Raw genomic sequence first — 27,120 nt, 5'->3', positions numbered from 1 at the left:
TGTAGCTTCTTTTCTACAATTCCTTTAAGAAAGGATCATGTACATTTGATGTACAGAATATAAATACAGAAGAACTGATACAAAATATTTTTGCAGATGAGCTACCATTATAAGCAGTTTCATCGAAACACCAGGATCTAAAAACAAAAACAAAACCCCAACAAACCAGGATCTGGCTACTGCCTATCCTATTCAAAAAGTTAACTAAAACTTGGCCACCTGCTAGGGTACTCAGTATCTGCTAGAACATGGTAGTTTAGCCATAGTCCTGTCTGAGCTGCTTTTGATAATAAAAAACAATAGGTCAAGAACTTCTCCACACTAAACTGAAGTAGGCTGAGAACAAGTGAGAATGCCAAGAGCATTCCTATACTGCCCAGTATTTAGGATTAGCGCTGACAGATTAAAGGCATAAGCTTTGTAGTCCAACCATACAACTGAACAGGATTCCAAGTGCAGCTATACCCCAGACTGGTGACAAAACAATGAACCTCTCTTAATGTCATTCTCCCTACTTGGGAAATACAAGTTCCTCTAACTTGGATTTTTAAAAGATTTAGTAAGACGTGCAGGCATGTATTCATGTAGATCTTACATACACAGATACTAAGATACATAGTGAGAGAATGCTGGTAGTCTTTTGTCAGCGACTAATGACAACAATTCTTACTATGACTCCCTTTAAGGTAGAGAGGCCCTCTAGAGTGTTCACTACACCCTGGACCCTTGGCAGTTAACTCCTTTAACAACAGCTATACCGAAAACACAAAGATACTGAACATGCAGCTACAGAAAAAAACTTTCTGGAGGAAATCAGGGTGGCACAGAGTGTACGGTTTCGCTCTATTGATATGGGGACCACAACGTGCAATTTTAGTGTTACAGGTCACTTCAAACACTGCTAATAACACAGAGAAATATATTTACCTTGAACAATTTTTAAAAATTGTAACAAAAAAATTTTCAGAAGGGTATTCTGAACATGAAGAAAACTGAATGCTTTCATGGCCTCAGGTTAAAAAACAGTAAGAAAGATAACATAGAAACGTATAGTACTACCTCTTGTGTCTGGGTTTATCCATGATGTTGCACAGTGAATTTTCAAGGGACATCCATTAAAAACCTTTGAAAAACATGCACCCATCTGGAAAAACAAAGAATAACCAAGTAATACAATATTTCCTGATAAGAAGGAAATCATAAATTCTACAAAGGTGAAAAGTTTCTTCTTTCATTTCATAACCTAAAATGTTCTTAATCATTAAATTTAACATTAAAACATGAAAGAGGTATAGCTGATTTCAAAATTCATATTGTGTACTTCAAAACATGGGTCTGTACCCCTTTAAAAAAAAAAAAAGCAATGTGCTTATTCTCCCTGGATGGTCAATAAAAAGCTTTATATTTTTTTGTTAATATTTATCAAGCCCATTTACAAGTCTTTTTATATAATAAGTACCTTATAAGGAAATATGGTATCATTCATTTGAACTTTTTTTGATCATTTGAATAAAATGTTAATTTTGAAACTGTTGTTCAGATTAGAATAAATAAATACAAGAGAGCTTATTCACTTAATCACCTTTTCTACCAACAACTTGGGGGGGGGAAGAATACAAAAATATTTGATGAGAAGAGCACTGTGCATCATTTTATGGCTGGAATGTTTTCTTCACAAATATGGAGACAATACCCAGAGACAGAACGCATTACTATAGTTGATAAGGGATTAAAAATACTAACATGAAAAAATAAAATCATAAACTTTGAGATTTCCTTTTCCTCATAGAAACCTACCAACCAATATTATTAAGATTTTAGTACCAAATAACAACAATCTGGCAATACCAGCAGGTGATAAAAGACCAATAAAAAAAATGTTTTTATGATGTAGGGCAGAAATTGTATCATTTAACGAGTTCATTATTCTTCAAGATAACTGCCAAAATTTCGTATGTGGAGGTGCTGCCTAATTGCTAAAAATCAAAGTGACAAAATAAGGTGCCAAACAATGAAACCAACCCCACCCGTAAGCTAGTCTGGACAGCTGATAGGACCTGGCTTTCCAGTTGCGAGCTCTTCCCTGTTAGCGGCACCTGACCTGACAGCTCTGCACTGCACACAAACAGGCAATCATGCCTTGCTGTTTGAGTGTCTCTGCTGGATTTGGGAGCCCTTTACTCTCAAAACTTTTATTTTGTAAAATAAGGCACAAATTTAGATCTTTATATAATTACAAAGTGGAGTAAGAAACTAAAAAGGCGAAAAAGGAGACTCGAGAGGTTGCATACTAGAAAGGCAGCAGACACCTTCTAAATCGGTGTCATACTACATTTTAGGTTACAGGTCTGCAGTGGTGAAAATGCAGTTCTATTTATACTGATGCACAATTACACAGAGCTAATATAATTTAATTGAACTAATATAATTTTATAATATAATAACATAATTTTAATACTAAGGCAGCAAAAAAACCAACCAGGACAGAGTGGAACCCAGGAGTATATCTAGGAAAAGATCCCGCAAACATTCTGGAGTTTCAGTTTTACTCATGGTCAAAACAGAGTTTGGGCCAGATGGTCCTTTAATGTTTCTTCTAGTTTTAAACTTCTGTTTCTGACAATTGAAAAATGTGTCATGTCTACATTTTGTACTCCCTATTGTATCCATGTGCCTTTTCTACACTTCTTCAAAAATATCTACAAAGAAGATATTAACAAATTTTGGAATAAAGGAGTTTCAAAATGTGTAATTTACCATAATTTTATTTTGTAAAGCTACTTTTCAGATGTAACAATATTTAAGTTAGCAATCTTACAGATTTTTTTAATAAAGGAGATTCTTTCAAACAGGTAGAAAATCTAACCAAAGATACACAGCCAAGCAATTATCTTTCACTGTATTTAGCTTGAAAACAACCTATATGATATTTATACTTACATGCACTTTAGGTGTTGGGGGTAGACCATTACTAATAGGCTTCTAGAAAAAGAATACATGCATGAAGACACTTTTTGTTGCTGTCTGGTATAACAATACTGTATTTCAAACACATGTATCAAAATAAAATACATGAACCCTTTCTTTTTGTAAAACGAAACAATATAGGTAAAGCTGAAGTTCCCTATAACCCTTCTATAGTCCACTTACTCCTGGTACCCGCCCCCCCAAAAACTGACTTAGTGTGTACCCTCCCAAGCCTTTTTTCTAGATAACTATATGTACTCATGTATTTGTGTATATTTTCATACCTCTTTTGTGTGTATGTATATATGTGTGTGTGTATATATATATATTTCCTATATATATAAAGGGAATCATATATATATGATTCCCTACAGAAAACACTTTTTGTTTTAGAACATAAATAGTTACACACTGTTTTATCAACCTCTTCTTTGCCTTAATGTTGGGTCTTGGACAGATCTTCATATCAGTACACACAGATCTGGTTCGTTTGTTTTAACTGTAGCACAGTATGAATATAATAAATTTTATTTAGCTATTCTCTATTACTGGATATTTAAGTTATTTTCCATTTTTTACTATAACAAAAATGCAGAAATGGTCACCCTTGCATGTACCTTACTATGCAATATATGAATGATTTTTTTAGGGTACACTGTGAGAAGAGGAACTACTAGAACAAAAGGGCTGTACCTACATTCTGACTGCCAAACTTTCTGAGTACTCATCTCGTATCATACCCATCAGCAATGTAGAAGAGCACTGGTTCCTTATGATCTCACAGACACTTAATGTTATCAAACTGACCAATAAAAACGTTTTCTCCTTAATTTGCATGGCTCTGATTGTTAGGAAGATTGAGAATATTTGAAAAATAGTGAATTGGCTATTTGTATATTCTCTTCTGTGAATTGTCTTTTCCCATTTTTTTTACTGAGTTATGTTTTTATTATCTATTTGTTGGAGTTCTTTATGTAATCTAGATTTGAAATTTTTTTTTTTCTAAAAAAAGACTTTACTTACTTTTCAGATAGAGAGAGCATGAGACTGCGCGCGCATGCGCATAAGCAGGGGGAATGTTAGGCAGAGGGAGAGGCAGGCTCCCTGCTAAGCAAGTAGCCCAATGTGGGGCTCAATCCCAAGACCCTGGGATCATGACCTGAGCTGAAGGCAGATACTTAACCGACTGAGCCAACCAGGCACTTTAGATGTGAATACTTTATCTATTAAAATACATTACACATGTCTTATCCTAGTCTGTAGATTATCTTAACCTTGTTTACAATGTCAACTAAAGTTTTACATTTTGATGAACTGAAATGTATCAATCACTGGTCAAAGTATACTGATAATTATAAGGAGAGTAAAAACAGCATAATCCTTCACCTACAACATGCTCAAGAATACCAGATATTTTTCCAAGGGGCTACATGCCTGAAGTATATGATTTGTCCCCTGGAGAAGGAATCTCTTTCAGAAAGAGGGTACTTAATTTATTTCTTAAAATGTACTCTTTCCTAATTCAAGATAAACTCGACCACTTTTTTTTTTTTTTTTAAGATTTTATTCATTTATTTGTCAGAGAGAGAAAGGGGGGGGAGACAAGCAGAGGGAGTGGCAGGGGTAGAGGGAGAGGCAGGCTCCCTCCCCACTGAGAGAAGTGGATTAGGTCCCAGGACCCTGGGATTATGATCTGAGCCAAAGACAGACAATCAACTGAGCCACCCAGTCGTCCCACAACGACACTTTAAACATATTTTATGAAAGTTGAGACTTCTTTGGAGGTTAATCTTAATATTTTAAGGAATGACATCCTAATTTTTTCTAATCTAAATCAAAATTACCTAAGTGATGTGACAAAAATTAACTAAAAAGCTATTAACTGATTTTGTATACATGATACAAATGAAATATTCTATGTAGTACTACTTCTGTAACTACTAGATACTTCTGAAATAAAGACTACTTGAAATTTTATTTTGTAGATAGGTATATGAGGATGTACAGCCTCTCATGGCCACTAACTTCTGATAATGTTTTTCCATTTTGCAAATAATTTATGTACTTAGTTTTATATTGATATCCTTAAATTATGTTAGATCACCTACTCTGGCAAAACATTTTTAACTAGGGAGCTCTCAATGTTGTAACTGTAAAATTTACATTAAGTATTGACAGAACTGGCTATAAATAATTACAAGCTGCAGAAACTAATCATGTTTTAATATATCATGGATGCTGTTTATCCTATGATACAGCTGTGGACATATTTCAGAATTACCGAGACTGTTAGTTTCACTACTACAGAACAGTAGTTCCTTATCCTACTGAAATAGGTAACAGAGTGAATTAAAAACGCATACATAAAACACATCTACATCTCTCAAAGGTTCTTACACTGTACTGTAGTCACTAGGTTGTATATCTGTACTACTACATTAACAGGGCTGCTAAAATTTACACTGATGAAAACAAAAAGGCCCTGCTCAGCTGGACAGACTTCATAAAAACTTACTCCTGAAGGGCATTTTATGCTTTTGTTAACAACGTCCTACCTAAATTTCATAAATTATGATGGATAATCCCAGTTAAGTGCTTTAACTGAAAATAAAAAACGGTACATCATATTATGTCATGAAATATTTACTTTTCTTCTTATTTTTAAAGATTTTATTTATTTATTTGACAGAGAGAGAGAGAGATCACATGCAGGCAGAGAGGCAGGCCGAGAGAGAGGGGGAAGCAGGCTCTCCACTGAGCAGAGAGCCTGATGCGAGGCTCGATCCCAGGACCCTGAGATCATGACCTGAGCTGAAGGCAGAGGCTTTAACCCACTGAGCCACCCAGGCACCCCTATCATGAAATATTTTAAAAAAAAAAGTGTATCAGAAACAGTACAAAAGCCTCTAGCAGTGTGCTTTCTACCTAAAACCATAGCTATATGCACATAAACATTTTAAATATACTATAAATATCTATAAAAACAAATATTAGTATACATAAAAACTTAAAAAATACCATCTCATCTCAAGATCTCATCTGCTGAATTGGGGATTTTAAGGATTTTTTGTTGCTTTAAGTTCTATGATGACAGACATTTGTCATCTGATGATGAAGAGATTCTTTACAAATGTTAAAATATTTTAATCCCCTGATATTAATACTTATTTATCTATAACAGGAATAGCTGTTAAGGTTAATTTCATCTTTCCCAAAGTGATATTTTATATCTACTAGAAAATAATTTTTCCTTCTTGTTAGGTATTTTCTTTGAGTAAGAGTAGTAATACCATGAATTATGTAATCTACAAAAATCTGTCCTAAGTCCTAGCTCTCCTTATCTGTCCATGTCCTTCTTTCCATAACTTTTTGAGACTGAAAAAGGAACTTTGTGAGAATCAACCTCATCACCATGAGAATAATAGTTGTCTGTATGCAGACAGTCACATTTATAATACACGATTATAACCAACTGGCCATCATTCAAGTTTGCCACAGCAAAGTTGCTTTCTTTTAAGATTTAAGCAACCCATTATCATTATATTAAATACCACATTGTAAAATATGTAATTGCTAGAGTTTCATTAATTGTAATAACAAAACTAACTTAACAATGAGAAAGAAAAAGAACAAGTAGAGGTTATAAATATAAATACCTACTGGTACATCTTTCTTTTCTTTCCTTGAAGGGTTTGTGCCTCTGTGTTCATTCTGTTGTTGATACAACGAACCATCTCGTTCACCATTTAACTGGAAGGAACTCACTCCATTTCCTTCAGTGAGATGTTTAAATATATTTAAAAAGGATTAATTTTCATGAAAACTTTTATTCAGAAAATTATCAACTAGGAAAGAAAAATCCGATCTCTCAGATGGTTTCCGTCTTCACTTGCGATAGCCCAATCAAAAATATTTAGTACTCAAAGAAGTCTGATGCACATATTCTGCTACTTGTATCTCTTTTTTCATACAAACAAATTTAAAATCAGATTATGTCTAAGCACTTGTATTTGTGTAAAAGACAAAGATATATATAACTACTTTCAGGAAAGGGGCAATTTACACTATGTTATCCAGGAAACTTTAGTAGTTCTTTTTTTAATTCCTTCCTTTTTTTCGCTGCTTGTGCATAATGTGCAAGAATATAGTATTAAAACAGCATCTTTTATTTTTATTTTTTTTTAAATATTTTATTTATTTTAGAAAGAGAGCGCGCGCACGCGCGCGCACGCGCGCACATGCGCATGGAGAGGGAGAAGCAGACTCCCTGATGAGTAGGGAGCCACATGCGGGGCTCGATCCTAAGACCCTGGGATCACGACCTGAGACGAAGGCAGAGGCTTTAACCCACTGAGCCACCCAGGCGCCCCAAAACAGCATCTTTTAGTATTAATTTGGAGGCAAATACCTATCAAGAGTGACAATCATTTTTCTAAAAATGATTAAATGAAATAAAATGAAGAAGTCAGACCGAGTACCCTCCCCTCTTTTTCTAAAACACAAGTAGCCTACAACCAAAACACACTTTCCTTGTTTGTTCAGAGTTGTTTCTTCTGCTGCCACGCCAAGATAAATGATGAATTTAACATTCACAATTCTCCCAGAGCGAAGAGGTTAGATAAGAAATGAGAAACAAGGACATCTGAACCCCAGAATGGGTCACAGGTAATCCTGCCATATAAACACTTCAAACCATGTGGCAAAAAGCAGAAAACATCTCTATGGTCATTGTCTTCCTTCTCCCCTCTCTCAAAGGAATTTCAAATACTCTCTTAAAAGAAAGATATCCTCCATTTTTTTCATGCAGTACTAAACCCTGGTAACGTGGTTATCTCACCCTCCCTACCCCTATTACCTAAAGCAATGGGCTTTTGTGGAGGTAATCTGGGTGGCGGTGGTCTAGGCGGAACTTGAGATGGTTTTGCTGGGCTCTCTGACATGGGACATCTCTTGATAGTTCCTTGATTATCATCCTCAGTAGAATGAGTTTCCTGTGGTATGAATATGGACTTAGGCTGAAATAATACAGAAAAGGAGACCAATGTTTAAACATGAAATTATTCATGTTTCATTCAAAAGGAAAAATATTAAACATTTTTTGAGTTGTGTTTACTAGCTAAACTTCAAGGTTATTCAACTACCTGATTCAGATTATCCTACAGACATCCTTAAAATGTACAATAAGGTGTTTTCTCAGGGGGAAAAAAAATCCCCTAATTCCTTCACAAGCCTTTCTACCTAGACTTGCTAAGTAAGAATATTCTGTTTTTTCTGACCTTCAATTTAAATGATTCTCTTTTTAAATATTCAGGCTAATCAGATTTCAGTTCTTTATAAGGCTAAACCGTCTCTTTTAGATGACTATGTATTTTATGTTAATGTTTAATCTCTCAGACTGGGGCAGGAGAAGGTACCAATTAAAATTTTTATCATACTGGAGAATACTAACAAGCAATATGGAATAGCTACGAAACTTCCTGTGCAGACAATGAAAAAAACCTCCAGTCTGCTGACAGTTTGGAGATTTTATAAGTTCTTATAAATGTGTTCATTATTAGGAAGATTGCTCAGCACTTTTTGAAATTCTAATGTAAAACTAAATAAGCAAGTACTGTGTGAATTATGATTTTTTCAAAAGTATAAAATGAAAGCAAAATACAATAATATATTAGTTGCCAAGACTGATCAGACTCCAACTTTCTTTTATAACCCCTGATTTCAAACCTTGGAACAGCTCATTTTATAGAGTTCAATTTTATAATTAAAATTTGCTCTGCATATAAACTCATGAATTTTTATTACCTATATCAACTTATTTTGTCTTTAAAAAAACCATCAGTTAATTTTAGTATTTTGTTCTTTAACATCGTAACAAAAGGATTTTGTTGCTAAAAAATTTTTGAAAATTACTCTATTTTGTACTTTTAACGTAAAAGTACCTTCTGACAGTTACATATCTATGATGATAAATCATTATCCTTTACCCATTCTTAAGAAATCAGTTACTAGTAGATCATAGATTTTGAAGGAAAGAAATCTTACCAAAAAATGTGAGATTTCTAACCAGGTGAAATAATACCCGTTAACTTAATCATTTTCATGTACAAATTTCTAGAACTTATTATTTAGAATAAACAGTAAGTGACAAGTTGGATAATTAAAAAAAGACAAAAATAATCAGTCATCTGTATCATGGTTAGTAACCTGTTCATGATTTTTTTTGGTGGATCCCAAGTGAAAATAAGCTACAGAGGAAATATTAATCCAGTATTAAGGTGGCAGAACAATCACAACAAACACACACACATAATTCAAATTGAAAAACCTGCTTTACCTTTGGTGGCAAAGGGGGTGGAACTTTCGCTTTCATGGTTGAACTATAAAAACATGAGAGTTTAGAATCAGAATTGAATTAGTACTAAAATATAATTAATTATTCAAAGATATAGAAGAATATTTGCATAAACAAGTTCTCTTTTCTGAGACTATGAGTGTTTTCCAAATATTCTGTGGATATTTATTTGGAAAATAGAATATTTTCTATTTAAATAGAATATTTCCAAATATTTCAAAATAATTCCAAAAATAAATATTTCTATTTAAATAGAATATTTCCAAATATTCTATTTAAAAACTGAATGAAGTTTTATTCGGAAGTAATTAAGGAGATATGCTTTCTTGGTTTCAAATTAAAACAGGAAAAGATAACTACAGTTCCAGTTTACATCAATTAGAAGGTAATTATTAAAAAACATAAGCAGCAATTAGTTTGGGAAAAAACAGCAAAATGATATGGTATAAAAATATATTACAATGTAAGCTTCATTTTTACTACTGTTAGATATGAAATATCTCTGATGCTCACCAAAAGCTACACATATTTGCTGGAAAATTTTAGGTAGAATTTATTTGACTGAAGCTAAAATTCATTGCAACTCAGGACTGGCATTTAGATGTACAAAAAAGTTAAAAGATGATCGAGCATTAACTCTCAGATGAGGAAAGGGAGGCCTGGAGAGGCTAGGTGACCTGATTCAAAGTCCCAGAGTAGTGAGGTATAAAGGAAAACCTATGCCTCCATGCCTCCCACTGCCAGTCAGGTGTTACTCTACCATGAAACTGCACCTTTCTTTAAAGGGGGGAAAAAAATCTAAAAAAAACTAAGTATCAATGCTTACATAAGTGAAAATATTCCCTCTTTAAAAATACACTTATATAATGGGGCGCCTGAGTGGTTCAGTGGGTTAAAGCCTCTGCCTTCGGCTTAGGTCATGATCCCAGAGTCCTGGGATCGAGCCCCACATCAGGTTCTCTGCTTCAGCGGGGAGCCTGCTTCCCCCTCTCTCTCTGCCTGCCTCTCTGCCTACTTGTGATCTCTGTCTGTCAAATAAATAAATAAATAAATAAATCTTAAAAAAAAAATACATTTATATCCACTGTGTGCATTTAAAACATATCAGATGAAATTTAAGCACAAGCCTCTTTGTAGTTGTAGTAATAATTATAGCACCTACCAATTACTAAATGATGACATTAAATTACAAGATATATTTACTACCTTTATCAATTAGTTTCTTTCAAAGTTCTTTGTCATCAGCCAGTGCTATGAACTGAATTTTGTCCACCAAAATTCCTATGTTGAAGCCCTAACCTCCAATGTGATTGTATCTGGATAGGGCTTCTATAAGGTAATTAAGTTTAAAGGAGGTCCTAAGGGTGGGGTCCTGATCCAACAGGACCTTATAAGAGGAAAGGAGATTATTCTTTCCTTCTCTTTTTTTTGTGTACACACTGAGAAAAGACCATGTGAGGACACAGCAAGAAGGCAGCTGTCTATAACTCATGAATAGAGCCCCACCAGGAACTGAATGGGCAGCAGTCACTTTATCTTAGATACCTGAGACCCCAGAGCATGACAAATTTCTGTTACTCAAGTCACTCAGTTCACGGTATTTTCTTATGGCAGACCAAGCTAAGACAGACTCGCTTGGTACCAAGAAGTGGGGTAATGCTGTAACAAGTACCCAAATATGTGGAAGCAGCTTTGGAACTGAGTAATAGGTAGAGGCTGGAAGACTTCTAAGATACAGGCTAGAAATGAGGACGCTAAGAGTGATTCTGGTGAGTGGCCAGAAAGAGGAGAGCTGGAGAGAGTTTCCATCTTCTTAGCGAATACATAAATAGTCACCAACAGAATATTGGTAGAATGTGGACATTAAAGGCCATCCTGCTGAGGTCTTAGATAAAAATGATGCCCGTATTATTGGAAACGGGAGGAAAGGGGATCCTTGTTACAGAAAGGCAGACAACCTGCCTAAATTGTGCTCTTATTCTAGTGTTTAGTGGAAGGTTAACCGAAGTCCTAAGAGTGAGGTCCTCATAGGAAAAGGGGGAGAGATTTCTGTCTCTGCATGCATGGATTGAGGAAAGCCCAAGTAAGAACATGGAGAAAAGGCAGCCATCCGGCAGGCCTGAAAGAGACCTCTCACCAGGAACTAAACTGGCCTGCAGCTGGAGCCTCAGCCTCCCAGACTCCAGAACTGTGAAATCAATTTTTAAACCACCAGGTTATGGTATTTTGTTAATGTGCCTTGAGCTAACACAACTAGAAAAAGGAAAGAGAAAGAAACTGTGGTATAACCCATAATACTATGTTACTAATGATATTAAAATTACTGGCAGTATAAGCTGTTAGATTTATGAAATCAAGTCAAATGACACCTTTTCTTTTTTTTAATCAAAAACAGAAACAGAACTTACTGTTTAGATTCATCATCATCCCCTTCATCATCTTCTAAATGTGCCACATGCCCTCTAAGGACAAAGGATAATTCCACTGTCACTAAATGGACTTTACCAAAATGGCTTAAGAGTAAATTTTAGAAAATGCAGGAAGGGCTACTGCAAGACAGAATTTTATTTCTGCAGCTTTGCAGGATTCAGAATTAGACAACAACAAAACAACCTTAGGCTATATGACAGAGAAGGGGCAAACAGACTTTACTCATCTATAACATAAAGTATTTTAGGCTTAATTAAAAATCAAAATTACCGCTGATGTAATTCTTCTTCAACAGACTTCAGAAGACTCCTTAAAACAAAAACAAAAAATATTGTCAATATATAAGCAAAGGAATACCAAGTACATTATTTTCATCACTTTAACCTTATCCACAAATTTTTAAATTACTTTTTCCTATTTACTAACATCTGCTAGAATGATCTCTATACCATAGAACATCAAGTTATATTTAACGATGTGTCTGTATTTTCTGTTGCTAATGTTTTTATACATGTATTTGAAATGAACAAAATAAATCCTAATGTTTACTGGAAAATACCAATTCAAACAGAGGACAACCCACCATGAAATGTCACAATAGGACTGACAAAACCATAATTGCAGGGTCATAGTCAGGGGTTTCCAGGATTCAAATTTTCCCTGGAACATTTTACCTGACACCTGAAATTATATTTTCTTTTTCTTAAAATAAGGAAGGTGACACACTTTAAAAAAACATGCTCTCAGGCAATCCTACAAAATGAAACTCAACATGTTGGATCTCTGCAAAAGCATGCATGCATGTGATGTGAATACATGAATGTAGTAGCACTTTGCTTCCACAGAAGACACTCACTTACCTGACGGATCTGTTCTCCAGTGGTGTACTGGCAAACACATTTACACTTTTGGGAGACTAAGCCTGTATCAGACCAGGTGCGAGGATTTTATCATTAGGAGCAATTTATGAAACTTTGATATTCAGGAATGTAAGAGCGCACTCGTGGCATTCCTGAAGTTCCCTTACTTCTTTTCACTGCAAGTTCATGCAGTGTATCTCCTACTTACACTCTGCAAGCGTAAACATTTTGCAGCTTTCGTAAAGCCAGTGGGATAGGGAGAAATGTGGTTACTAACAGATTACTGAGGTAAAAGTGAGTCAACAGAAATTTACTCTCCTCAAAAGTTGTAAGGCAGTACCTTCTAATTATGTTCCCCTCCAATATATATTGGAAAAAGCTGCGCTTAGAATTATCCAAACATAAAACCAGAGAAACTGAGAGGTATGGTTAGCTGGTCTAAGCAATTAATAGAATAGATTTTGGTCTTTAAATATTTTAATTAGGCCAGCTTACTAAGAACCTAAGTATTAACAAATAACAAAACTCTAATTCAAGTTTAAATGACATGGGAAAGCCATAAACTAATTGCAAATCTTATTTTGCAGGTAAAAAAAACCCTGAGGTATTTCAGTGAAATCTATCACCTAACTCACAAAGCTCGTCAAGGGCTAGCTCTAGGAAGGCAGGAGCTTCTGACTAGAAGCAGGATAGCAAAATGAGGCCAGGTTGTGAAGCAAAGACAGCCTGAATCTGAGTCCTGCCTCCATCCCTGTAAGCTATGTGGCCTTCAATAAGTTACTCTGCGGTGCTTCAGCTTCCTTATCTGTAACACAGGAATTGTAACAGCACCTACATGCAAGTGTTTATCTGACAATACCCTGAATACGGGTAAAGTGCTTAGAACAGGAAATTTAGAATATAGTAACTGCTCAATTAGCATTTTCTTTATTATGATTGACTGAGCAACATTTCTTTAAACTAACAATTCTCAAAGTGTGGTCTAGGGATCTCTGAGGTCCCTTGGTCTCCTGTAGGGCGTCTGCAAGAACAAAACTATTTTCATAATACATATAATACAAAAAAGCATTTACCTTTTGCATTCTTGTTCTTTCATTGAGAATGAAATTCTGGAGTTTTCCAGAGATTAAAAAATGCATGATAACACAACAGATTAGTAGCAGATATGAGAATCCAGCTGTCTTCTATTAAGCCAGATATTAAAGAGATTTGCAAAAAAATAAAAAACAATGCCACTTTTATTACTATTACTTTGTTTCAGGAAAATAGCTGTTTTTCATAAAAAATGTTTAGTGGGCCTCAACAAAAAGTCTTTTGAATTATACCAACATAAATAGAGTCTATTATCACAATTATTTGCTGCTTCTAAGTGTCATGAGAGAAATCAAGTGGTGCTATAAGGAAGGTATCATAAAGAAGTGGCATTTAAACTGGTTTTTAATGATGAGTAACTTTTTTTAACACACACACACAAAATGTTACTTTTGTTAACATGTATCAGGTATATTACTGTTTTAAATAAGGAAATATTTTGAAAAGTTCTCAGTGTAAATCTCCAATACTATAAATACTGACAGTTATAAACCATATAAACAAAAGCTCACTGGAGTCCTCAATAATTTTTAAGATTGTAAAGGATCCTGAGACCAAAAATTGAAGAACCACTGCTTTAAACTATTTTACTAAGTTAAACATAGTATCTCCGAAATGTACAGTGGAATTTTATATCATTTTAGAAGATACAAAAAACACTTCTTTTTTAAACACATGACAACAGTTTTGGGGGGGCACCTCTTTATCCAGTAGAGAATATTCAAATTTGAAAATAATTAAGAGGGAAATTAAAAATGTAGTTTATTTTCAATTACCATATTTAATTGGACTTACATGGTATTCCATTTTTTTAAAAAGGATCTTCCTAAGAGTGTTAAGACTCTCCAAGAGTAAGAGAGAAAGGTTAATAAGAACACAGAAAAGCAGCTAACCTATGGCTAGAGACTCACGTAAATTTTTTATTTATTTGTAAATTTCCTACTACGTGTTGCAGATATTTTGTTAATAAAGTTATAGAATTCATGAAGTTTTAATGAAAAGAAAGATACATGATTTGCTTTTCAGGCTTTATAACAGAGAAAATGAAACATGGCTAAATTTGCTAAGAGGTTCATTTACAGTAAATGTTGTATCTTGAGAGCCCTAGAGAAAAATGTGACACTGATACAATAAACAGTATCACTATTCACTAGTCCACACGGATTCTCATGGAAATTTCAGAAAGTAATGAACAAAATAAAACAAAAATGATGCCCAGAGATACTGAATTACTAAGTCAATCTAACATAATTTGGAAATCTGGATGAAAAGTTAAAAATGCAACAATATGCAATCATAGATTAACTGGTGAAGTGAAGAAACTGATACAGGGAAGTAAAAACCACAGCCAAAATATTTAGCATATTCAAATTAGCTAAGAAATTCAAGTTGCTAAAATCTGAAATTGCCTAAATGGCTCAAAATAATCTTTAAGTATTGTCCTGATTATATTTGAAGATAAAACAAACTTCCTTTTTCTTTAAACCCAAAGAGCAGTTTTATTCATTCATACTCATTTGTTCTTACAATCAACAATTACTGAGTAAGTACTACACATAAGGGTAATTGGTAAATATTTATTAAACCCCGACTGTCCTAAATGCTTTGCAATGATTACTACATTTCATCCTTGGCACCTTACAAAGCAGGGACTAGTATAATCTCCATTTTACTAGAGAAAATTGAGGTAAATTTCTCAAAGTCACATAGCTTACAGGAACAGAGCGTTCTGACTCCAGATCTAGCATTTATTACTACTACACTCAATTGTGGCAGGAACTGTGTAATTCAGTTACACTTTTCACCAATATTTAAGTCTTTAGAAGAGAATTCATCTTTAGAATTTTTATTCTACATTAAAAACAAAATCAGAAATAACTTTTTTAAAAAATAGCATTTTGTTGGTTTTAAATGATCAGAAAAGTTGATCCCAATAATAACAGCATTCAAAAGAAAAGAAAACCCAGTAAGTCAAAATACATATCATTCTATTAAAAAAACAAACAAAAAACTATCTTAGTTCCTGTTTGGTCTGGAATAGGTAGAAACCCATAAATGGAAATCTGTCTGCCTGATCACCTATGGAGAAAGCAGGAAATCCTGTGAGTTTTAAAACACTGCCTAGTCACAAGAATAAAGCAGACATCAGTACACTAAGAGAAGTGCTACATCCATGCTCATGTCACATGTATGTATATACCTATACACGAAACACAGCCAAAGGTCAAATGTTTGGCCAACCTACCTTGCCAGTGATTCGTTATATAGAATACAGTTCCTTAAGCAGGGATCCAATTAATCAAAAAATGAAGGTTGGGCAAATTATTAACATTTTACCTAGCCGAAGTACCTATATACTATGAAAATGTCTAAAATCAGAAATTAGACAATGGGAACTAAGGAATCTGGAAAAGATTTAGTGATGGGCCATATTTTTTTTTTTGCATTTTTGCAAGTATATAATTTAAAAAATATATTTGAAATGAACCAAAAAAAGGATAAATGAAATATTTCTCCAAATTATCCACTGTCTCTTAAATATACCAAAATTTGCTAACCAGGTCCTTAGAACCCGTGACCTTAAATTTAGACCAAAAAAACCATAAAAAGCACTCTAGAATTTTTATTTGCTAACCACTGTAAGACAAACTTTCTTTGCTGTCCATCAACGAATCAGGACAGATTATAAATAGCATATAGTTAACTCTTTAGATAAAATTTCATTTTCTACTAGGGAAATTTTATTTTATTTTTATTTTTTACCATTTTAGGAAACCTAAATCAGGTTAATAAAAAAAAACCCAACTTCATTGTATTTAACTGAAGTTCAGCTTAAATCAAAACTAATATCGTTTCTTTAGGTTGTCATTCAAAGTCTTTTCTCTGTGTTGAGCAAAGATAGTGTATTTAAACATTTAGTCTATAAAAAAAGGAGAGAGACATGATTTTGCATTATGTCTAAGTCTGAGCTATTCGTCTTTAGTCACCATTTCTCAAGCGCTTAAAGTATGGGTGTATGTATACTTCTCAACTCTCTAATGTAAGTGAAATCATATGTTGACATTTTAGGTTGTTGTGATTATTAATATCTACATTGCTGGGAGATTTTGGCAATTGAAACAGTGTTTCCTTACAAATTAGATTTTTTTTTTAAGATTTTATTTATTTATTTGTCAGAGAGAGAGAGAGAGAGAGCGAGCACAGGCAGACAGAGTGGCAGAGGGAGAAGCAGGCTCCCTGCGGAGCAAGGAGCCCGATGTGGGACTCGATCCCAGGACGCTGGGATCATGACCTGATCCGAAGGCAGCTGCTTAACCAACTGAGCCACCCAGGTGTCCCACAAATTAGATTTTAAAATGATAATCTCTTCATGATTTCAGAAAATGAGAACCTACCGGGAACAGCAAGAGTCCTGTCCCCTTACCGTGCTGACTCAGGACTGCGAGCAACTTAAACTGTTACACCTTGCAAGCTGCCTTTTCACCCCAGTGCCGTACCACCCAGACAGTGCCTGGCATACAGGAGGCCTTTAATAATTGCTGGATTTACTTCTTGCATATAATGCTTAAGACCCTAGACACATTTTAACTACTATCTACTTTTTGAAAAGCTCTTAACAGCTAAAGTCAGGATAGAGATTTCTGAACAGTATGAATATTCCCAGCTATTTTCAGAGCAAGCACACCTGGAATGTGCACCAGCACAAGTTTTATAAGGAATAACCAGGCCAACTTTAAAAATAAAAGAAAAAAGAATCCTGAAACATGTATTATTTTAGTTGGAATGTACTTCATTTTTTCTAACAAGTAAGGTCTACAAAGTAGCTTGATATAAAAAATTTAAGATGACTGTCCCCATTAGGACAATTACTGACTAAATGATTAGCAAAGCAGCAATGAAGAAAAGTTAAAAGCATATTATAAGACATACCTACCAGACTTTACTTCTGGAGGTAATAAAATACATATTAAGTATTATATATAATAAAATCTATAATAAATATAAATACAAAATATAATAAATACATTAAAATATAAAGTAACTTAACTATTCTTGAATTTAAATTTAATTTAAAAAGAACTTTACTTACTTGTTTGCACCCAAAAAGTAACTACTTTGGTGTCCTTGTCCATATTCTAGCTGTAGATCCTAATAGTATAAAATAACATATTTAGCGAAAGAGTAGTATATTACAAATCATGATACACAAATATATATATTTCAAAAGAAGCCCCAGACTGCAAATAAATCTGTATTGCTATATGTTAACACAAAAAGGCATAGTAGGACTTCCAACAATAAAAGATGTCAGAAGTCTGCAGTTGTGGTTTACATATTTATTTAAGTTCAGTATTTTTCTGGGAATTAGTTTGAGTAATATATGCAAGTTTCATTTATGGTTATTGCTTTTGTAATTAAAATTTGTAAAAATCAGTTTTTAGAAAGAAAAATGCTCAAATAAGACATTTGACATCAAGCTATAATGAAGCAAAAATGATTACAGAAGAGAACAAGTAACAAAAATCTTGACCTTGTACGTAAGATCTGCAATAATGCTGTACATATACACATTTATGTATTTCTATTATTGCTTATGCAGATAATAATTTATTTTTATTTATTTATTTATTTATTTGAGAGATGGAGAGAGACCACAAGTAGGCAGAGCAGCAGGCAAAGGGAGAGGGAGAAGCAGGCTCCCTGCTGAGCAAGGAGCCCGACGCAGGGCTTGATCCCAAGACCCCAGGACCATGACCCAAGCCAAAGGCAGCCGCTCAACTGACTGAGCCACCCAGGCGCCCTGTAGATAATAATTTTTTAAAGATATAGAACAGGGTGCTCTTTTTAAGTAAATTATATAGGTGAACATGCACAAGGTTGTAATTACACTTAAAGGGTTTTTAGTAATTCTTTAGAGAGTTAAGTAGCAAAACGAGTATCCTTAACTAAACATTTCCACTGAATGCTACACATTGTAGAGAGTTAAGAACTGAAATTTAAAGGGACTAACAATATATCTCCTCAACTCAAATGTCTTCTTGAAGAAAAAAAAGTTTTCTAACAATGGAAAGTACAAAGTAAAGCTTCCCTTCCTCTCCCCTTCTTTTTTTTTTTTTTTTTTTTTTTTTTTTTTTTAAAGATTTTATTTATTTATTCGATAGAGAGAGAGATGACAAGTAGGCAGAGAAGCAGGCAGAGAGAGAGGAGGAAGCAGGCTCCCTGCCGAGCAGAGAGCCCGATGCGGGGCTCGATCCCAGCACCCCGAGACCATGACCTGAGCCGAAGGCAGAGGCTTTAACCCACTGAGCCACCCAGGCGCCCCTCCTCTCCCCTTCTTAAGTCACTGTATTTCAAGCATGGTTTTAATAATGAAGGGGGAATATTTAACATTTTAAATCAATTTTATTTTCACTAGAATATAGTGTACTTAAAGTATTTTCTAATTATACAAGATATTGCCAAATGCACAATTATACAAGATATTGCTAAATCCTGATACCTCCTTTGACTAGCCTTCCAACACTGTGCAGGAAAAGGTGCAACCTTTTCCATGTCTCCACATCATTTAATACCCAGTTGTCTAGCACTCAGACTGCCTTTTAATTAATTCATTTACCAGTCTATAAAAATAGGAGCCAGGCTGTGAGCTCCTCAAACAAAGGGAAACTGTTAAATCCATCTTTCTTCCCTAACAGCCCAGGGTCTAGAATAGTACCTAGTACACACTAACTAGGCCCTTAAAATAAATGCTTGTTTAAACACCGATAGTTTATTTTCCTGTTAAGAGACAACAAACACTTCAGCCTCGTTAAGATACACAAATTCTAGGTCACAAAAATATGAAGCCCAGCAATATAAGGATTCTAAGCAATACATTGCATTTAAGTGAAAAGCACTTTAACATTTAAGTACTCCAGCACCTGTCCAAAAGATAACTGATGAAAAACAGAACCAAAACCCTGGTTTAGACAAGACTCAAATTTTGTCTTCTTCAATATTTCTATGTTTTCATGCATAATAAATGTTCTTACATAATAAATGATAGAAAAGATAACACATCATAAATAAGATTAGTCAACTCTCACATGGGTATCACAAAAATTCCAATGAAAAAGGATACCTGTTCTAATTGATAATAATGTATCTTAATAGGATGATAGCACTGTTATCATAAGACTGCCACAGAATTGTGCCGCACAACTTAAGTGGTCATGACTTCGTACAGGAACCTTTAAACTTTGGCATTCGGGAAAGAGGAGGACTAATCTCAATGAATGCACTTCTAAATTCAAGTTTGTTTTCTTCAGCTATAGGTAACTCTAACACCTCTACTATACCTGCAATCTCTTTGGCCAACAGAATCTCTTAAGCCCTTATCAAATGATGGCTTCGAAAAGTGTGCATTTGTGTAGAGTGCCCATGGTTTCTGTTACATGAACATAGATGTGGCTGTTATAGGAACAGTCACCTTACAATACATGACAACTACCAGGTTGATGATAATGACTTTTTTTTAAAGATTTTATTTATTTATCTGACAGAGAAAGAGAGATCACAAGTAGGCAGAGAGAGAGGAGGAAGCAGGCTCCCTGCTGAGCAGAGAGCCCGATGCAGGGCTCGATCCCAGGACCCTGAGACCATGACCTGAGCTGAAGGCAGAGGCTTTAACCCACTGAGCCACCCAGGCACCCCGATGATAATGATTTTTAAGAAAAAATCAATTGAGATTAGCAGACTACTTAGGAAGGTAAGAAAGGAATCTAAAATAACTAGTGTAGTATTTTAACAGAAAAATTGAACATAGGTTCATATGTAGAACAACATTCAAGCTAGGAAGAAGCTGTAGATACATCCAAGTCAGATGATTAAGTGCATCATGTGTCTAGCCCTACCAAGCAAAAATTAAAAGGGGCTGATTCTTTATTAATTCCTTCTCCATAAATCAAGTTATGTTTTTAGCAGCCAGGGAACAAAAACAAGGTCCTAGGAATGTCATCAAGTAAAAGAATTATACTAAGTCCTTTCAATAAGCATTGAATCTCATTTAGCTCCACTATTATTTACTTAGAACCCTATTATATGCCAGAATTCAGACAGTAAATCATTCAAGGAAAATGAGAAGAAATAAAAAGGAAAGGAAGAAAAGTAAAATTTGGGCAAAGTTAGTATCTATTTATGTATCTTTAAAACAGTCTAAAAAAGATTGATCTAAAATGCTTGTCAAGAAGTACTTGGAAGCTATCCTGTAACAGAAAAATGCTACCAAAATCATGCTTGGAAAAGCACTCAAGATAACCCTACATGATGGTAAAACACAGGAAACCTTTGTAAGCTAAATAAGAATACATTTGAACACGCCAAGAGAGATATAAAAAAAAATTAGCAGCACATGGGACGCCTAGGTGGCTCAGTTGGTTAAGCAGCTGCCTTCGGCTCAGGTCATGATCCCAGCGTCCTGGGATCGAGTCCCACATCGGGCTCCTTGCTCAGCAGGGAGCCTGCTTCTCCCTCTGCCTCTGCCTGCCTCTCTGTCTGCCTGTGCTCGCTCACTCTGACAAAAAAAAAAAAAAAAAAAGGCAGCACAAATGAGACATCAGCTTATTAATGAATGACAATGTTTACACGGTAAAGTTAAATAAGTAACAAGGACTGAAAACACACAATAGCCTCCTCGTATAGATTCAACCTGAATGCTCAAGCAAAAATTGAAGGTGGTCACTTCAGCGCAATGAAAATCTTTTTACGTCAGAAAAAGCCTAACTTCAGTTTTTAATGAATGGAGAAGCACAGAAGCACTGAAAAAAAAATAAAGGACAGAACACAGAACAGCAGAAAAGGAAAATACATGCTCAAGAAAATCTTATCACTGTTTTTTTATAAACCCCTTAGGAGGTTGCAAAGTCTACACCTGATGAAAAAAAACAGAAGTTAACAGAACTGATACAGCCGGCTACAGAAACATAAAAGAAAAAATACTTAAGCAATTTATTTTAACCATTAAAAAAGAGAACAGCACAAGAGGAGAGTATTTTTTCTCACCAAAAAATGAAAAAATATATGAATAAAGTCATTTTAAGACACTTTTTAATATGGTAGATAATTTATAGAAGTAAAAAACAACTGAATCATGGACAAATCATAAAAAGATTTTATTTTTTAAAAAATACAGAAGCCAGTGAGGTCAAAACACTAACAGATGAGCACTAAGCAGTATTCATGACTTACATGTCAAACTTGGAAGTAAAGATCAGCAGGGTAGGTCTGCCATTCCAGAAAATGTCCTATCATTGTGCAGCTATGAAATGAATTCTCCTTAGAAACTGTCTTTATTAAGTATCAGGTAAGAAGAGTAACTACACCACCAAAGCTTAATGATAAGTTACAGTTTAACAAACTTGAAATAAACAAAGTTAGAATTTACTGTACTTTTTCAGAAAAAATTTAACTTTTTTAGACTTTTCAGTTTTGACCTAATTAAGGGGTAATTTTAAAGTACTTTTGTTATGTTTACTGATAATGATCAATTGGGTTTATCTTTCTGATGTTTTTAATTATAATTAAAATATTTTATTCTTACTTTTTCAGACATACCTTACTTTTCTTCAGAGCAAAGATTATGTTACTATTTATGTTCCTCCACAGCAATTAATATAGTGTTTTGCATATAGTTAACTTTAAGTATATTTGTCATTGGTATATGGGCTAAAATATCCAGTAAAATTAGGCAAACTAGAAAAAAATTGGCCATCAGTTAAATAGATGTGTAATCTTCTAATCTGAAGACAGGATTTTTTTTACATCAGATAAATCCATTTTATGGTTATGGGCCAAACTCTTACTAATTTTTAAAATAATATATTTTATTGAATCAGCATATCCAAAGTACTATCATTCCACCATGTAATAAATATAAAAATGATTAAGGATATGTTTCCATTTCTTTTTCATTGAAGTAGAGTTGACACATATCACATTAGTTTCAGGGGTACAACACGTGATTCAAAACCTCTATATATTACGCGGTGCTCCCCACCATTGCAGCTGCCTTCTGTCACCACAAGTTACTACAACACCACTGACTATATTCCCTATGTTGCACCTTTATCCCTGTGACTAATTTATTCTGTAACTGGAAGCCGATACCTCCCACTCCCCTTCATCCATTCTGACCATCTCTCACCCACCCTCTTATGGCAACCACCAGCTTGTTCTCTGTATTTAGGGGCATGTTTCTGCCTTTTCTTTTTTTTTTTTTTCCTTTTTGGCTTGTCTGTTCACTGCTTTTTTAGATTCCACCTGTGAGTGAAATCATATGGTATTTGTCTCTGACTTATTTCACTTAGCACACCTTCTAGGTCCATTCACGGTTTTGCAAATGGAAAGGTCTCATCCTTTTTTTAATTGCTGAGCAATTAATATTCCGGGGTGTGTGTGTGTGTGTGTGTGTGTGTGTCTACCACTTCTTCAGCCATTCATCTATCTATGAACACTTAAGTTTCAATGTTTTGGCTACTGTAAATAATGCTGCAATAAACAGAGGGGTCCATATATCTTTTAAAATGAGTGTTTTCATTTTCTTTTTGGTGTCTCTAATTTTAATTTTTTTCAGGAACTTCCACACTGTTTTCCACAGTGGCTGCACTAATTTAATTTACATCCCACTTAACAAAGTGCACAAGGGCTCCTTTGTCCCATGTCCTTGCCAGCACTTATTATTTCTTGACTTTTTGATTCTAGCCACTCTGACAGGTGTTGAGGTGATATCCCATTGTGGTTTTGATTTGCATTTGCCTATGATTAGTGTTGCTGAACATCTTTCCATGTGTCTGTTGGCTATCTGCTCATGGGAAAATGTCTATTCAGGTCCTCTGCTCATTTTTTAACCAGAGTCTTTTTTTGGTGTTGTGAAATTTTTTTTAGATATTTTGGATATTAACCCCTTACTGGATATATCATTTACAAATATCTTTTCCCATTCGATAGGTTACATTTTTGTTTTGCTGATGGTTTTCTTGTCTGTGCAAAAGCTTCTTATTTTGCTGTAGTCCCAATAATTTATTTTGCTTTTGTTTTCCTTGTCTCAAATATCTAGAAAACTGTTGCTAAGGCAACAAAGGAGATTACTGCCTATGTTTTCTTCTAGAAGCAAAATTCTTATTATTATTGTATCATGGTGAGGCTTTTTAACTTTGGCACCTTCTCAAAATCTGCAGACCTTTTTTTACTAACAATTCTGGAAATCAAGCTTTGTTCTCCTGGTTTCATACATTATGATTATCTAATTAAAACAAATCTCTGTACTGTAATAATGAAAATTGAGATGTAATAGTCTCAATTCACTTACAAAATTATAAAATGAAGACCCTTAGCACTTAAAACAATAAGAAATCACTGATGGTATGGGACATTTAAGCAGCAAAGTCTTTAAAGGGGTAAATGTTTTGGGGTGCCTGGGTGGCTTAGCTGGTTAAGGGTCTGGACTCCTGGTTTCAGCTCAGGTCAAGATCTCAGGATCATGAGCTTGAGACCCTCCCCGGGCTGTGGTAAGATCAATTTCAACTTCTTTATACCTTAAATCCCCTCCTCAGCATAGAGTTGGCTTGAGATTCTCTCCCTCTTCCTCTGCCCCTTCCCTTGCATGTGTGTGGACTCCCTCTAATAAATAAATAAATAAATGAATAAATAAAATCTTTAAAAACAAACAAACAAAAAGGGGTAAATGCTCCCTCTGGGTCCCAAAAGATTTATAGTTGTCATCTTGGTGCCAAGTGCCTACTAAGATGACAGCCAGACATTGTGGGTTCATCAGGTTTCTAGTGGCAACAAGTATTTCTAACAGCTGGAAATCCTGCAGTGCTAAAGTTTTAGGACTGGTGAAATTAGGCAACTGAAATAGCTATGGACACTTCACACCCATTAGGATAGCTGTCGTGACACAGACACATACACACACACATCCCCAAAATAACAAGTGTTGATGAGGATGTGGAAGAATTGGAGCCTTTGTGTACTGCTGGTAGGAACTATAAAATGAAACAGCTGCTACGAAAGTGACATGGTGTTTCCCTCTGAAATTAAATGTAGAATTATTACATGATGCAGCAGTTCTCCTTCTTGTTACATGCCCCAAAGAACTAAAAGTAGAATCTCGATAGGTACTGCACACCCATGTTGACAGCAGCACTATTCACAACAGTCAAAAGGTGGATGCAATCCAACTGTCCACAACACATGAATGAACCTACAAAATGTGGTAGAGATGAGCGCGAGCGCGTGCATGCGCGTGCGTACACACACACACACAGAGGAACACCATTCAGCCTTAAAAAGGAAATTCCGACACATGAAACAACATGGATGAATCTTTAAAGATGTGACATGATACTAAGTGAAGGGAGCCAGTCACAAAAGGACAAATATTGTATGATCCCACTTATATAAGGTATATCAAAGAGACAGAAAATAGAATGTGGTTGCCAGGAGCTGGAAGGAAGGGGGAATGGGAGTTCCTGTTTGACAGGTAAGGAGCTGCAGTGTGGGAAGATGAGAATGTTCTGGGGGATGGATAGTGGTGATGGCTGCACAACAATATGAATGAACTTAATGCCACTGGACTGTGCACTTAAAAATGGCTACAGCGGTAAATTTGGTGATATGTATATTTTACCACAATAAAAAAATAACTATGGAACATATATATGTTCAGTAAAAAGAGAGATCATGAGTGTGAGCTCAGTATTCATGGAAAAAACAACTTGATGCCATGGAGTAGAGGTAACATGGACAATGGTTTAGGTTTGAATTCCTGAGCCAGGCTGCCTCACTCAAACCCCACCTTGGCCATTATTTAGCTGGGTGGTAAGATCAATTTCAACTTCTTTATACCTTAAATCCCCTCCTCTGTAAAATAAGGATTTTAAGTTACTAAATTTGAAGTGACTAGAATGCCCTGTGTTTAAAAACTTGTAGATAAATATTAGATTTAATTATCATCAAAAGTGAACTTTTGAAGACTGATTTTATAAACTGTAGAATGTGATAAATATGTCGTTCATCCCTCTTCTGCCAGGACTATCTAACTAGTTGACTGTCCCTAAAGCCCTCTGTCATAAGAAACTCCTGACAACTTGGGGGTAGGGGCAATTCCAGGGAAGAGAACCAAGATAACTTACTCGGGTTACTAGGCTAGTTCCAGAAACATAGGGCACAGAAAGGAGTAACTGTAATTCTAAAGACTATGTTTCTGGGTTTGTTATTTTTTCTAGACAATATTGATAAATAAGTTAATTTAAACTTCTGATTCTGTGGTTTTATTTCCACAACGAATTTCACTGTCATTCTAGCCTACATATGTGTAATTCTGAAAAAATCTTTAATCTGAAAATTACTGTTTTCTTCAGACATTTCATCTCTCTTGCCCCTTTGGACAGTCAATTCTCAATCCTTACACTTTCTGTTCCTCTCTGGATCATCTGATGCATCCTTCTTTCTTTTTTGACAGTCCATGTACTGATTCTTCCAGCTTTTCAACTGCTTCTTCCCTCTCTCCCATGTTGGTTCTACCATTAACCTCAAAACACAGGGATCACCCATCATGGTAACCTGTTTTCTGCACTCCATCCTCCTTCAGCCCTAACTAGTGAACATATGCAGTCTCATGGTTCCATCTACCATTTCTTCTTTGATGACTTCAATCTTCTTCTTTTGAGCTAATCCCATAATTCTAGTAGTAGTATGATCACTTCCGGAATTTCACCTCTTTATCTGCCATCTCTCAAAACTGTGGTCCATGCTGATGATCATTCCCATATCAATTCCCATGAAACATTGGAGGCATCCGCCCATTCTCTTCCTGAAGAATCTATAATGGTTCCTACAATGAAATCAGTCCTAGTCCCTTCCAGAAGCCAGATAAGCCATATTAACCCAAAAGCGTTTCTCTGATTTCCATAGCACATTTTACATATGTTAGCCTCTTGTCATTAACAGTCACCACCTGTTGGCAATCCACTGCATATCTGGTTGCATGGCTGAAAGTTTGTATGCCCAAATATTTTTTGCCCATCAAGACAACTTCCTCCCAGAGAAATTATGTGTAAACGGTCTCCTCCACTTTCTACAAATATTACAGGGCACAGATTTAAGAATGTATATAATCATTTAAGCCAACCAGAATTGAAAGTAGTATGTTATTAAAGCAGGGAGAAAGGGAAGAGAAGGAAAATTCCAATGAAAAGGCAAAAAGTAAAATCTAGGAGTAAATATGGAGGCAACTTGGAGCCTTGGCTAGCTACAGAGAAAAAAAAAAACATTTAATAGCAACTATTAAAAGTAGTATTTATTTAAAATTTACCAGGGTTAATTTTCCTCTTTTCTTACCTAATGATAACACAGCCTTAATATTTATAACTTCAGGGA

At 35.0% G+C, this 27,120-nt stretch overlaps 1 protein-coding gene across 2 annotated transcripts in view; it reads right to left on the bottom strand.

Annotated features, from left to right (window-relative positions):
- The window catches only part of MAP4K3 (mitogen-activated protein kinase kinase kinase kinase 3), a 192,288-nt gene that overhangs the window by 27,058 nt on the left and 138,110 nt on the right, over window positions 1–27,120 (bottom strand). For both annotated transcript variants that reach the window (XM_080813394.1, XM_080813393.1), the window contains 8 exons: window positions 17,792–17,850; window positions 12,020–12,058; window positions 11,728–11,781; window positions 9,302–9,344; window positions 7,823–7,982; window positions 6,628–6,740; window positions 2,941–2,982; window positions 1,060–1,144 (listed from right to left, as the gene is read on the bottom strand). In XM_080813394.1, the coding sequence (XP_080669520.1) occupies window positions 1,060–1,144; window positions 2,941–2,982; window positions 6,628–6,740; window positions 7,823–7,982; window positions 9,302–9,344; window positions 11,728–11,781; window positions 12,020–12,058; window positions 17,792–17,850 (595 nt within the window). The remainder of the gene's footprint in view (window positions 1–1,059; window positions 1,145–2,940; window positions 2,983–6,627; window positions 6,741–7,822; window positions 7,983–9,301; window positions 9,345–11,727; window positions 11,782–12,019; window positions 12,059–17,791; window positions 17,851–27,120) is intronic.

Source organism: Martes martes (assembly GCF_963455335.1).
Source record: "Martes martes genome assembly, chromosome: 9".
In the NCBI taxonomy this organism is placed as follows: domain Eukaryota; kingdom Metazoa; phylum Chordata; class Mammalia; order Carnivora; family Mustelidae; genus Martes; species Martes martes.
Note: the sequence above shows the minus strand (reverse complement) of the source record. Positions and strands in the feature narration are given on the sequence as shown.